This window comes from Xenopus laevis, chromosome 5S (assembly GCF_017654675.1).
Source record: "Xenopus laevis strain J_2021 chromosome 5S, Xenopus_laevis_v10.1, whole genome shotgun sequence".
Lineage (NCBI taxonomy): Eukaryota > Metazoa > Chordata > Amphibia > Anura > Pipidae > Xenopus > Xenopus laevis.
In genome coordinates this window covers 25,395,749-25,410,188 of record NC_054380.1, presented here as the reverse complement: position 1 = coordinate 25,410,188, position 14,440 = coordinate 25,395,749, and the positions used below count along the sequence as shown (strand labels likewise).

Genomic DNA, 14,440 nt, shown 5'->3' with positions numbered 1-14,440 from the left:
GCACGTGGATAATTAGCTGGTTAAGATGCAGCCTGCACTGATTTCTGTGCAACGTGGATACAAATTCATTGCTAATTAGCCTTTCAGCACGTGCATGTCCAGTTCTAATAGGAGGCAAAGCCAATGTCCGGCTATTGTTTAAATGGTGCAACAGCTGCTGGTGGGTAAATGAGACTAAAATAATCAACCATTTGTGCAGGGATTGGGTTTCACAACTGGGGGGTCCATGAGGCTTCCAGCCAGGTCTGGACTGGGAGTCAATAGACCCTGGCATTCCAGGTACAAAGAGGCCTAAACAGTCCACTACCAGCCCACTAAATAATGACTTTTTATGGCATCTTAGAGCAGCCCCTCTGGCATTTGCCAGAACCGACAGATAGCCAGTCCGGGCCTGCTTCCAGCTGTCCCCGTCTATGGCACAACTCAGTAGTATAGAAACTGGCCAGGACTGAGATTCAAAATAGGCCCTGGTAATTCAGGTACACAGAGGCCCAAACAGCCCCCCACCAGCCCAATATATAGTGACTGTCTATGGCAGCCCCTCTGGCATTTGCCAGAACCCACAGATTGCCAGTCCAGGTCAGTATAGAAAGACTGGTGCTGTGTGTGTGTGATATGCTTAGAAGCAGCACCCACCACCTTCCAAGGTGCCCCGGTTGACTGGGAGTAGGTTTGCCACCTTTTCTGGGGAAAAATACCGGCCTTCCTATATATTTATCTTTTTTCCCTATTAATAACATTGGGATCAACCATCATTTTTACCAGCCAGGTGGCAACCCTAACTGGGAGTAAAAGTGCAAAGGGCACCGATTGTGGCCATTTTTAGATTTTATTTATATTAGTGGCGTCTGAACCTCTTCAACAGGCAAATCCGCAGGATGCTGGGAGTTGTAGTTGAACAACAGCTGGAGGAACATCACTTATTCTAGAGGAGCTTCACCTTCACTGCACTGACCTTGACCCCCGACTCTTCTTCAGAGTCCGAGAAAGAAGTAGGTGAGGAATTGTTGCAGGGGCAGGAAGGGTTAATGAGCAAGAGGGGGTACTGATTCTGGGGGAGGGGGGATGTAACAGTATTGAGCTGTTCTCTGCATCATTCCCACTCCCCCCTCCTCACACACAGACTCCTATGAGAGAGGTGAAATCACAGGGACACTTTTACAGTCTAATTCAGTATAAAGAAATTTCTGTGAATTCTCTACAGAGGAGACCTGACAATAAACAAGGGGGTCTGGACTGAGAATGAAAATAGGCCCTGGGGTTCCAGGTACAGAGACACCCAATAAATAGCGGCGCAGCCTCTCTGCCACAACTCACTGATTGCCAGTTTGGCCCTAGTTATCATCACATTCCCGTGCAAAGCAGAACCGTAGGTGGGGGCGCGGTATAACGGTTTATGGGTGCGGGGAGGGTCCCTGGCGCATCTGGCCGGACAGACACGTGCCATCAGCAGTAATACCCCCCCCCCCATAGGAAATCAGCAGTGCTTGGGGGTCGCTGGTTTTTCCGAATAAAGATATAAAAATGCAGTGGGAAATGTGCCCTTGATTCCTGCGCAAAACAGAAGCGGTCGAGGGGCCCCGTTCCCAGGCGCTTGGTCTCAGCGAATCAGACGGGAGGGGGGGGACAGATCACTGCGACGTTTCCCCTCTCACCCCCCTTTTTTGTGTGAGATGTGCGACGGCCCAGCTCCTCTCTCCTCCCTCCTTCATTCCCTCCCCCTTCCCCAGTCTCCAGATGCCGCTGCCTCTCCCTTGTGCTTCCCGCAGTCTCTGAGCCAAGAGCAGCGACAGCAGCAGTGACACGGACAGGGGGTCCCCCTCTAATAAGGGATTTGCCGCGGGGGACCCTGAACGTTACTCCATTTCATTGAGGCGCTTTCCCAATGGCTCGGCGACCCCCGGAGCAGCGGACACACCGATCTCATTAGGATTATATTGGGAATATCACTCTCTGGGATTTGTGTTTCTTTTTACTTCCAAATTGCAGGATAATCACTATATAGAAAATGGAGAACGAAATTTTTGCTCCAATCCTGGAAAATTTCATGTTCAGCCCTCTGGTGATCTGGGTAAGTGTCTGCGCGAATCTGCAACCCCCGCCGGGCACAGCCTTATCTCCCCCCTGCCTGGCACAGCCTTATCCCCCTAACCCCTCTCTCTCTCCAACTCCCTGCAGCCTTATCCCCCCCTGGCACAGCCTTATCCCCGTAACCCCTCTCTCTCCAACTCCCTGCAGCCATACCCCCCCTAGCAAAGCCTTATCCCCCCCTAACCCCTCTCCAACTCCCTGCAGCCTTATCCCCCCTGGCACAGTTTTATCCCACCTAACCCCCCTCTCTCCAACTCCCTGCAGCCATATCCCCCTAACCCCTCGCTCTCCAAGTCCCTACAGCCTTATCTCCCCTGCCCTGGCACAGCTATATACCCCAACCCCTCTCTCTCCAACTCCCTGCAAGCCTTACCCCCTGGCAGAGGCTTATCCCCCCTAACCCCTCTCTCTAACTCCCTGCAGCCTAATCCCCCCTGGCACAGGTATACCCCCCCTAACCACTCTCTCTCTCCAACTCCCTTCAGCCTTATCCCCCCTGGCACAGGCTTATCCCCTCTACCCCCCTCTCTCTCTATACCTGCAGTCTAATCCCCCCTGGTACAGGCTTATCCCCCCTAACCCCTCTCCCTCCAACTCCCTGCAGCCTTGTCCCCTCTGGCACAGGCTTGTCCCCCTAACCCCTCTCTCAACTCCCTGCAGCCTTATCCCACTGGCACAGGCTTATCCCCCCTAAACCCTCTCTTTCCAACTCCCTGCAGGCTTATCACCCTTGGCACAACCTTGTCCCCCTTAACCCCCTCCTTCCAACTCCCTGCAGCCTTATCCCCCCTAATCCCTCTTTCTCCAACTCCCTGCAGATCAAGACCTTTGGCACCCTGCTCAGAGGCGCTGGCACCCTGCTGGACGAATATGTGGCTTTAATAGACGGTGTGTTCCTGAATGAAGTCATGCTGCAGATGTAAGTGCACAATTCCTGCTCAGTATATAGAACATGTGTCAGGCCTATATGCTGTGTAATAAAGTCACACAGAATAACCGTTATATCATGGGGAGAAGAGCAACAAGCCTATGGAATTAAGAATAATTAGCAGACAGTTAGTGATGAATTGTGCTTAGCTTGCAGCCCGTATAAATCAGGGTTATTGCCCCAGTTGTCAATGGTCTGGATATTCAGACCTTGTAATAAATATCCCCTGCTGTTAACCCTTGATGCAGCAGAACCCAGGACTTTCACCAGTGCTGGTGCTGGGGTTGTTCCCTGCATCTCTGTAAGTGTGACAGCCTTTGCCTTTCTTGATTGACGCTGTCACCCACATACAGTAACAGTCTGATGTGTGAATGCCAATGACCCACTTTATATGAGCCTGTTCCTAATCTCAGACAATGTATCACTTTAAACTTATCATCATCATCATCATTTATCCATTCATCAGCTTAGTCTCGTGTAAAGGATAAGCATCTCCTTGCGTTATACGGAGGAAATAAAAGCTTTGTCAGTCTGCATGTTACAGTCCATGGAGCCATGTGCAGAGGCTGCAGAGCAAGATAAGGAAGTGGCTGGCATGCAGGCAGTGATGTCACAATGAGCCACAGGCCTCATATGTTGCACAATTACTAATATGCGCCGTTCTCCCAAATTTATAGGAAAATGCAGGATGTCCGTGTGACAAGTATTCAGAAATACTGGTACTGAGTATCACACATATACACTCTATTTCCAGTTAATTTTTGCTGTGGGTGTCTCTTTAAGAGCTGGGCTTGTGGTGATTTAGTGCAAAGTTCTGGTCTCTGTTGGCCCCCCCCCACACACACTTCTCGGGGGTTTGTTGTGTTCAATGTAATGACTGTGGAAGCTGAAAGGAATCCTTTAATGTAGCTCTTTAGATGCAAAGGGTGATTAGATATGGCTGTGCAAATGCACGTGATTACCCCAGTGATGTGCCTGCAGGGGCAGACTGAACTCACTGCTCCACGCTGCCAAGTCTGGACTGAGAATTAAAATAGGCCCTGGCATTTCAGGTACAAAGAGGCCCAATCAGCCCACACAGAGGCCCAAACAGCTCCCACCAGCCCACTAAAAACTGACTTTCTATGGGACCTTAAAGCAGCCCCTCTGGCATTTGCCAGAACCCCCAGATTGCTAGTCCGGGCCTGCACGCTGCTGCAAATGGACTTTATTTGGTTCAGACCTGGGCAAGTACTGAATGCAGGAAACATGTTTCTACTGGACCCTTTCCTGCCTCAGCTGCATTCAAGTTTCTGGGAGTTGTAGTTGAACAAAATCCGGCTGTCTTACAACTGTCTCCACATGGTCTAGTCTATATATCTCTTTCATAACCCTCTCAATGGGGGGGGTTCACCTTTTTAAGGGCAAACATTTCAAAGCAGTCATTTTGTCTTGATTATACAGGGTGAAAAGTGTTTTATATGCAGCAATTCCAATAGCGATGGATGGCACAGCAGTTTTGGGTGCTTTGCTGCCCATGGGAGAGACAATTTCCTATGGGTGACCAAGCACCCCATGTCCTTTTCCAATGCTACCGGTTGGTTACTATGGGTTCCTTGACTTGGGTCAAACCAACTAATGCTACCGGTTGTATGACTATGAAGATTTTTATTCATCCACGTCATGGTATATCTAGTATTGGTAAATCTAAAAACAACTGGACTTGCTGACTAATCATTGAAGACATTTCACTACTCATCCGAGCAGCTTCTTAAGTTCAACTGACTGGTGTGGGAAGTTCTCGGTATACAAACTCTTCCATTGTGATTGGAGTAGTGGAAGAGTTTATATGCCGAGAACTTCCCACACCAGTCAGTTGAAGAAGCTGCTCGGAGGAGTTGCGAAACGTCTTTAATGATAAGTCATAAAGTCCAGTTGTTATTAGATTTACCTATACCAGATAATGCTACCGGTTGGTCACTATGGGTTCCTTGACTTGGGTCAAACCAAGTAATGCTACCAGTTGGTTACTATGGGTTCCTTGACTTGGGACAAACCAACTAATGCTACCGGTTGGTTACTATGGGTTCCTTGACTTGGGTCAGGCCAGGTAACGCTACAGATTGGTTGCTATTGGTTTCTTGACTTGGTGCACACTGGGAAACATTTCTGTCGGTTTCTTGAATTGGTGCAAACACTTTTTGCATGACCATCTAAGTTTGTGTGTTTAGCTTGTTCCTATAAGAGTTTCCAGTAAGATTTAAGCAGTGCAGAGAGCTAGCAATTAAGAACCCTGTTGCTAATAGAAGTGAATGCCTTCTGTATATGTGCTGCACCACTGTGGCAAATTGCCATTGAGATACAGTGTGGAAATACGGTTTGTTTTTGATGACTAATGATAGAATTGTGTATTGTGACAATCCAACAAACCACATTTCTAGTACAAAAGTGGCCCCCAATAACTCCAAAGTTTTATAAAGTGCTCATAATAAAATGGGGATCCCCATCCCTGGACTCTTGGCCTCCAGCTTCATGTTTCTATCAAAATACAGAATGTGTCAGAGTGAGTATTACTTACCCTTTGGCAGTCTGTACTTTCAGCTGGGACAGCACAAGGCTGAATTGTGTTTTCATCCTGCCTGACTGTCTGTCAGGCATATAATAACCTGTATTTACTCAGCCTGCTGGTTTGGCAGCACCCCCCCAGGAGGAAAAAAGGTTTTGCTCATGGAAAATGGAAAATATTAGTATATTCTGTGTGTTTATAGTTCCACGGCAAAGCATTTGTTTTCACTATGTGTGTGTGTGTGTGTATATATATATATATATATATATATATATATATATATATATATATACAGTCCAAATACTGGTGCACTCAAAACAAACGTTAATGCCTAGGTGCTGGTTAAAACAGGACATGTATATAGCAAAGAAAACCGCACACACTGGTCTTTTCAAGGTGCAAAATCCAAAAAATGGTATTTATTCCAACGTTTCGGCTATTCACTTAAGCCGTCATCAGGACGGCTTAAGTGAATAGCCGAAACGTTGGAATAAATACCATTTTTTGGATTTTGCACCTTGAAAAGACCTGTGTGTACGGTTTTCTTTGATATATATATATATATATATATATATATATATATATATATATATGTCCAGGGCCCACAATGGCTGCCAAGTCAGGGGTTCCCCATACTGTTCACTGCCCTCCTCGCCCCATTCAATGCTTCTCCACCCGCCACCACCGTACCCTTTTACCTTATGAAGCTGTGACGAGAGATGCCTTGGACAGCAGTATTAGGGGTGATCTGTAGATCACATATATTTATTAATATATATGTGTATAAAAAATAATTATTTAAAAAAAATCCTATTGGCTGCCAGACATTTGCAGGTAAATCCAGTGGTGAAGCTTGGACCAATCATAAAGTTTATAGTATTTTCCAAACAGATGGGTTGGAGGGAAACTCTATGGAACAAAGAGAAGCTCCTGGTGCAGCTCTTGAGGGGATTTTCCAAGTAGAGATTCCAGAAACCACAGAAATATAGGGAGCAGATCTTGGAAGAAAATATGAGCCTGGAAGTAGCTTTCCAAACTCCCTGAAGGACAGAGCCTCTGCCAAAATGAAGAGCATAAGGGAGTAAATGATAACGCTGGAGACATCTCTTCTAGGACAAGGTCATACTTTGCAGATCCTTCATCAGCAGAAGTGACAGGACTTAGAAAATGATTGAATGTGGGGATGAAAGGGAGAGGGCAGGGTCCAGGATTACCCCCAGGCAATGTGTCAGACTGTTTGGAATTAGAGGAGTATTGTTAAGTGATGGATCCTTCAGGTGAGGGAGCAGAGGTTGAGCGAGGAATAGCATACTAGGGGCTAATCTGAGCTGTGGGACCTAGAGGTGACATTCCTGAAGATGTGGCATAAAATGGGATTAGTGGCTCAGGACATAAGGGAGAAGACAGATATATTTTTGTCATTATGACATTAATCACGGGTAATAATCAGGATTTGGTACATGTGAACATAGGGTTAGTACTGAGTATTTTTTGCCAGTATAGAAGGTGCCTGTTGAGCTACACACAGTAGAATAAAGGTGGCCATTCATGTCATCCTCCTTTACAACTTGAATATATTGAATACATCAGTAAAGGAGAGTAGTGCACTAGTGTCAATTTCTGGTTCAATATTATGCTCTATGCTATGTGTTTGGTGGTAGGTAGTAGTTCAGATTACTTTACAATAGTGGTCACTCTACAGTAGTGGCTTCAGACCTTTTTTTGGCTCAGCTTTTCTTTTGGGGTTCAGAGGTTGTTCAGGAAATGCATAGCTCATGAAAAAAGTTACAAATATATAGAAACATTTATGTATCTTCTTCAACCTATGTCTGCCCTAACCCAAGCCTGGTCCAGGCCAGCTGATATGCCTGTGCCTGACCAGTCCCTTCACGTTTTGGACCAACCCACACATCACTACTCCATGAATATCTATCTCCACCCCAAATCCCTTTTTAAGATTCAAACTGGGCTTTTAGACTTATCTAGATTCTAGAAGAACAAAAATGCATTTGCCTCAAATCATAACTTATTTAGTCATTAGGCTTGGACACTGAGTGACTTCTATGGACTCCCTTAAGACACTCATACTCATGGCGACCCCATGTTCAATCCAAGCAATGTGCCCTACTGCCAAACAGAACGATTTTAGGGGGAAAACAGGAAGCTTCATCATGATCATTTGACTCATATTCTTTTACAGAATGCAAGAATAGATGACATACTTATTGAAACATGAACAAAAGAACACTCCTTCTCCATGTTGCTTTCAGGTAACCCATGCTGTTTATCCCTAAAAAACATCATGAGTCATTGTTTGAAGAATGACCGGAATTTGTAGTTACTGACTCATATTGTGTATATGGGAATTCAGCCCCATGGGTGACCTGAGCTTTCAAAGCAGAATGTCTTTATTGCCCATTTATCCAAATATTGCACATCTGGTCATCCCTTGGCTGTGGCAGAATTGGGAAAGGTATATTGTACTGTAGCTGAAATTGCTGAGGCAGAACCTTTATCACGTAGTGGGGATTAATAATGCTGCGATGCAAAAAAAAAGAAAAGAATCTATAACAATTTGTCTGCAGATCTGGAGTGGGTGTTGCCTTGGAGATTTGGCCTGGAGCCACCTTATCCCTGGGTATCTGGAGAGGCGCCTTTATGTGCCATAATGAAGCCATTTCTCAGGGCATCTCTTGGATCACAGGGAGATATAGCTTTAACAATAGCCAGGGAGTTATACATATGTATACATTTAAAAAATTTCAAAGAAATCGATGAAAATAAATAATTTAAATATTTTCTTTCACCTGCACCCAAATTCATATTGCTCAGCATTTCGTGAAACGCTGCCAGCGGCACTTCTCCTCTGGGTTAATTAAGAGTAATTTCCTTAATAGCGTGGTGCATTGCCACATGGAGCTGCATAATTATTCATATCCGGTATCATGATTTATAGGCTTTTTGTTAGAGAGAAGATAACAAAGCCAACGTTCAGTTTTTTCATTCATTGCTATTGTGCTAAGATCAGCACAAAATATTGCTTAAAAATCAATGGAAACCTTAACATTTGGTTTGAACCCTCTCTCAAAAAATTCATTTTTTTTAATATAAAATCTGAATTTTTAGTGGAAAAATCTATTATAACCCGAGGATGCAAAAAGTCAAAATCCGAAAATCCAGCATCTCAGACTTGCCGAAGTTGTATAGAAGTCAATGGGAGAGGTCCCTATCCTATTTGGAAGTTCCTGTAGTCTGCGCTGGAATTAGCCTGAAAATCCAACTATTTTGGGCTTTTCAGACAAAAATCCGGTAGGGAAAAAGCCAGAGCGACTTGGGAAAAATGGTACAGTTTGGGTTTTCGCTCAATTTTATCAAGTTTTCCCCCTATCTGATTAATTTGTGCTTTTTAAATAATAAATAAGATTCTAGTTTAGTCTTTTTTTAGTTTTTTGGGTTTTTTTTAATAAAAAAAAATTCTAATTTTAATAAATAATCAAAGTCTGGACAACTGAATGTGAAAACATTTTGTCTGCAATTAATGCTGTTTACTCAAATTTGAAGTTGCAAAGTAGGAGTTTGGTTTTGTATTTGGCTGAAACTTTTGTGGAGGATTGAATATTTGCCTGAATCCAAAAATGCTGGATTTGTTTCCTCCCTTTTTATCAGGGAAGAACAGCCGACTGAATGTCTGCCCTGCACTCTCAGCTACCATGTGAGCACAATCCAGTAAGTCCTATTCTCATGCTGGCCACACAGGACAAACTTTCTTTTGTTGGAATGATTGGTTGGATATTGGTCAAATATGAACAAATTTTCTATTTTGTCCGGTCAACTCTGGTACTTGTCAGTGGTACTTTAAGTCATATTTTTGGTCTTATTAAAGAGGAGTCAAGAGCTAGGCATTTCCCAGACAGTGGAAAGCAATACCAGGCATTGTGAGCCATGTGTGAAATATTTATGCCATGGCTTTCATGGTGGCTTGCTCATTGTGTTGCTTTCACAAGAATGTTGCTAAGAGGCAGTAAAATACATGTCTGGGGTTACACTGCTTACAGGCTTTTGTTGCCATATTCTATTGTGTGACAGTTTATGACGTTCTACAGTATTAGTGCATCAGGGCCAAGGAATATAAAATAAATATTTCCCAATATAAAACGTCTTCCTATAAATATAATAATATGAATTGTAGCTTTCTATCTCTTTATCTGGGCAATAACGTACCATGTAGGAACATTACACAGATTTAGTGAAAGCAGCCAGGACACCATGCACAGCCGAGAGGAAATACAGGTATGGGATCTGTTATCTGGAAACCCGTTTTCTAGAAAGCTCAAAATTACATGAAGGTCATCTCCCATAGAATCCATTATTATTATGAAATGATTAAAAATTTCGAAACATATATATCCCGTTTCTCTGTTATAATAAAACAGTAGCTTGGACTTGATCCCCACTGAAAGAGAATTAAACCTTATTGGATGCAAAATAATCTTATTGGGTTTATTTAGTTTTTCTATTATTTTTTAAGGTATGGACATCCAAATTTCCAAAGATTCCCTATCCAGAAAACTTTCGGCATTCTGGATAATAGGTCCTATACCTGTACTTTACATGCTATTTATCCAAGAGGTCAAGACTAGGATAACCGAAGAGGTCAAGACTAGGATAACCGTATATAATGCAGGTAATGAAGCAGAGAGGTTTAGCTAACTACTTAACTTATCCTGTATCACAGCAATAGCTGCAGAAATGTCTAACTGGCATTTGGCAAAAATTTTTATCTTCATCACAGAGGGAGTGACCAATATGTGGGTATCTGTATTCAGCACAAAATCTGTGCACCAGGGAACATACAGAAATATTTACAGCAATGTCAGGATGGCGCAACATGTGAACATCTCTAGTTCAAGTGCATCACCTATAATTGTCTAATTACTACTTATGATGGGAGCTTGGACACCTATGTATAGCACTGATGGAGTGCTGTAGATATTTACATCCTGTTGTCCCATGTTTTTTTGTGTGTCTATAGCCGGACAGAACCAAACATGTAAATATGTTTTCCAATGTTAAGTATGAGTGCTGTGTTGCTCAGTACAAGCAATCCTTATTTGTTATCAGCCATCTCCATAGCTTAGTCTGTCCTGGCAATGTCCTTAGATGACCTGCAGAGTCAGGCATCTGGGCATAATATGACTTCCATCCTTTATGAAGGATGCCGTTATAAACAATTTGTAAAATAAAAAGAACTATTTGAACTTATTTACCAACATAGTAATTTAGGTTGAAAAAAGACACCAGTCCGTCAAGTTGAACCTTTTATGTCTGTATATAACCTGCCTAACTGCTGAAAGGCCAAAAACCCCATTTGAAGCCTTGACAATCTGCCTCCAAGATGGCAATCGGACCAGTCCTTGGAACAACTTGTCCTATGAGCTATCGTCCATAACCAACTTAGAAGTGTTGTGCCTAAGCAGAAGTCTCTATTGCTCTACTACACTCTTCAGTCACACTTGAACCCAAAGGACTTCTGTGGTGTCTTTGTAGACCCATGATGGGATATGTGGTGAAATGGAAATGCACTCTATTTTATATTACACAGGCTAAGGTTAAATGCTTGGAAGCACCCTCTGTCTGCAGTCGGATGAGTGAGGTGTCCCAAGAGACACCAGCTAAAAAATGTCGCAGGTAGGGTTTTCCAAACTCCATTGTTGGATGCAGACTGTAGCTGTTACTGCATGGCAATAGTGTCCCAGGCAGACTCATTGATTCTAGTTAGGACAGTGTTCTTGTAGGAAATTGGAATATAGTTGTTCCATAATATATCTGTTCCTTGTGATGAGCTCTCAGATATTTCACCAAATGAAAATGTTATTGCAAGTCAGTGAACTAACTCCGTACAGAACTGGCTCAAAGCCCTTTGAATAAATATAGGAAAGTGCCGTTGTTTATGGCCATGTGCCAGTGGGTCAGATGGAATGGGTGTATGAATGGTCTCATTCATGTTTAGACCTTCTCAATGCATAATGTTTGGGCTGCTGCTTGGAAAATTGGCTCATTCTGTACATGATGTAGGATCTGTTGATTTGTTGTGGGACGACATCTGTAACTGTTCCCAAACTTTCCTACTGTGGGTAACCTTAGTGGGTCCTACTCCTTCTATGGTGCTGTAATTCATCTACTCAAGGTGCTGCTAGAGGGCATATCAATGTAACCAATGGTCGGATGTTTGTCTTGGATGTGTTTTGGCTTGCCTTATGAGATCAGACAGGTTTTTGCCGGTATAATCAGAAAATATAATCTTTAGAATAAACGGGGCCAAATAATGCACATTGTTGTATTGATTTGTGTATTAAGAAACCCGATCAGTTTATTAATGGTCTTTGCTTTCTAATTAGCTTAACATGGTGTATATATTTTTGCCTTTTAGACTGACCATGCTGCCAGTGGCATCACAACACCCTGTAGTTTGCTAGGCCACTGGCACTCAAGACCCCCACTATAAACATGTTCTTGTTCCGGATCTTTCCCCGGATATCAGGGCTGATCTGATCATTGGCCCTAGGGCCAAACAATGAAATTACAAAAACAGGAATAGGAGCCATTGGAGCAAGCACCACATAACTGGCCATTGCGGTCCTCAATCCAATAGGAAAATACAACCTGCCTGATTTTTGTCCAGATGTCAATCAAGTGGACCTGTTGGAGGGCCCCACACACGGTTAGATAAGCTGCCAAATTGGTCTGAAGTGCATGAATTGGCAGTTTAAATCTGCCCGTATATGGGCAAGGGCTAAAACCGCAAACAGAAAAAAATTAGCATAAATACACTGCTATTATTATTATTTCCATCAGACAGATATAAAAGGGATATAACAACTTTATAGTGTCCCTTTATTCCTCACCATAGATACAGTGCAAAACATTACCAACGCTGGTTTGAATTATTCAGTAGTAATAATAATAATAACCATAATAATAAAGCCCTGTGTGTCCTGCTTGTGGGTGGTTGGTGGCCGTGTAGCACAGGAAGGAAATTCTAGAGCAAATGCACATTTTGGGTGAGCACTGTGGAATGGGGGGATGATCTGTGCCAAGTTCTCCTGGGTGCTATTATCCTAATTTCTGTTCTTGGTGTGAGGTAAAGCAGTATGATGAATTGCTGTTGATTTTACACAGTAAACGTTATAATAAAGCTTTGCATTAAGAGTATGATTTTATATCTTAAAAAGAGATTTAAAAGCTTTAACTTATACTTTTTAACCAGTAACACATGGTGTGGACCTTAATTCCCATTCTTGAGGAATTAGTCCCATTAATTTGCTGTTTAGGCTTCACATAGCCTTAGCTGGACTGCTTGATGCAATGGGAAGACTATCTATATTGCTCCCCACCCCATGTGAGTGGTTATAAGAAATGAAGTCTTTTGTCTGCTAAAAATTATTTTAAACATTTAAACGCAATTGGATTGTTTTGACACAAATATGGATTAATTATATCGTAGTTGGGATAAAGTACAAGGTACAGGTATGGAACCTGTAATCCAGGTTTTCTGATAAGTGGTCTCACCGTAATTTGGATCTCCATAACTGTGTTACAGTATGTCTGCTAAAAATTATTTTAAACATTTAAATGCAATAGGAATGTTTTGACACAAATATGGATTAATTACATCGTAGTTGGGATCAAAAATGCCTGTACTATGTTATTATTATAGAGAAAAAGGAAAGCATTGTTAAAAAACTGAATTATTCCATTAAAATGGAGTCTATGGCAGACAGCCTTCCCGTAATCTGAGTTTTTTGGATAATGGGTTTCCGGATACATGGCAAAATGTATGGATAATAAAAGTCACCAAAGAGCTCAATGACCTTTTATAAAAGCAAATTTCTTTGGGGCCTCATGCCTTTTGTATGGTTGATGGAATGGAATGCCTTGGAGAAAAGTAGTTTACTTTTATTTTGTATTTGGAAGTAAATTACTAGTTATTATTATTATTGGCCACACTTTGGCTATGTGATATGTGAGGTCCTGATTTGGATGTACATGCACTTTATGTAAAGGAATGAAGTGAGCAAGAGAACATTCTGCGCTGCGCACATTGGGCAGAAAGAGAAGCTGTGAATAATTAATGTCATTTAATGCTGACAGGATTAATTTCTTTCCTAAATCCTTCCGCTCTTGCTTCTCTCTGGAAAAATTCATTTGAAGGGATTTTTCAGGGCGGAAGTATTTTTATTTCATGCCGCTCGTTATCTCGTGTCGGCTTTCATTCCTTGTCATTAATATATCTAAAGTTATGTAAAGTTTTGTTTCCTTAATTCACAGTTTTATCCTTTTTTCCAGTGACCCTTTTCAGTTTGTCTGTGGTATCAGTGTGGTATTGGTTCAAAAGGGAACCCAGAACCAGCATGCTAAGGGTTAAAAGCATAACAAATGTCTTTACTTAAAAAAACTTGGGAAAATTGCTATACATCATTGTGATTTATAGCAATTCTCCAAATAGTTTTTTCTTCTTTTTTTTTACATTTTCAAAATGAATTTCTTTCTCTCCCCCCCTTAAAGTAACAATTTCAGTTGTGCTATTTGAAGGCAACAGTTAAGAACTCCTCAATACTTTACTATAAATGATATGAGGGCCACAATTTAATGGACGCAGGGATTGTAGAGGAGTTATCCCCTTACCCCCCATTGTAAGACCATCCTTCTCCCATCCCAAATGGGATTGAGGTTAATTTACCTATTAACTCCATCTAATACCCAACTGGATTTAGGGAGCAGGTGCTTGGATCCTCATCATTTTTATCTCCATCAATCCTCACCCAAACAATTCAGTCTGTTTCTGTCCCTCACTTCTTAAATATCATTTTAAATAC

At 42.3% G+C, this 14,440-nt stretch overlaps 1 protein-coding gene across 8 annotated transcripts in view; it reads left to right on the top strand.

Moving 5' to 3' along the window:
• The first annotated feature begins 556 nt into the window (after window positions 1-556).
• Window positions 557-14,440, top strand: part of LOC431899 (girdin) — a 112,866-nt gene continuing 98,982 nt past the window's right edge. For 2 of the 8 annotated variants that reach the window (XM_041564329.1, XM_041564327.1), the window contains exons 1-2: window positions 1,067-2,071; window positions 2,910-3,010. In XM_041564329.1, the coding sequence (XP_041420263.1) occupies window positions 2,009-2,071; window positions 2,910-3,010 (164 nt within the window). In that variant the 5' untranslated portion in view covers window positions 1,067-2,008. Of the gene's footprint in view, window positions 997-1,063; window positions 2,072-2,909; window positions 3,011-14,440 lie in introns of those variants that run through there. The other 6 variants (XM_018265056.2, XM_018265055.2, XM_018265060.2 and 3 more) reach the window with 6 other exon arrangements.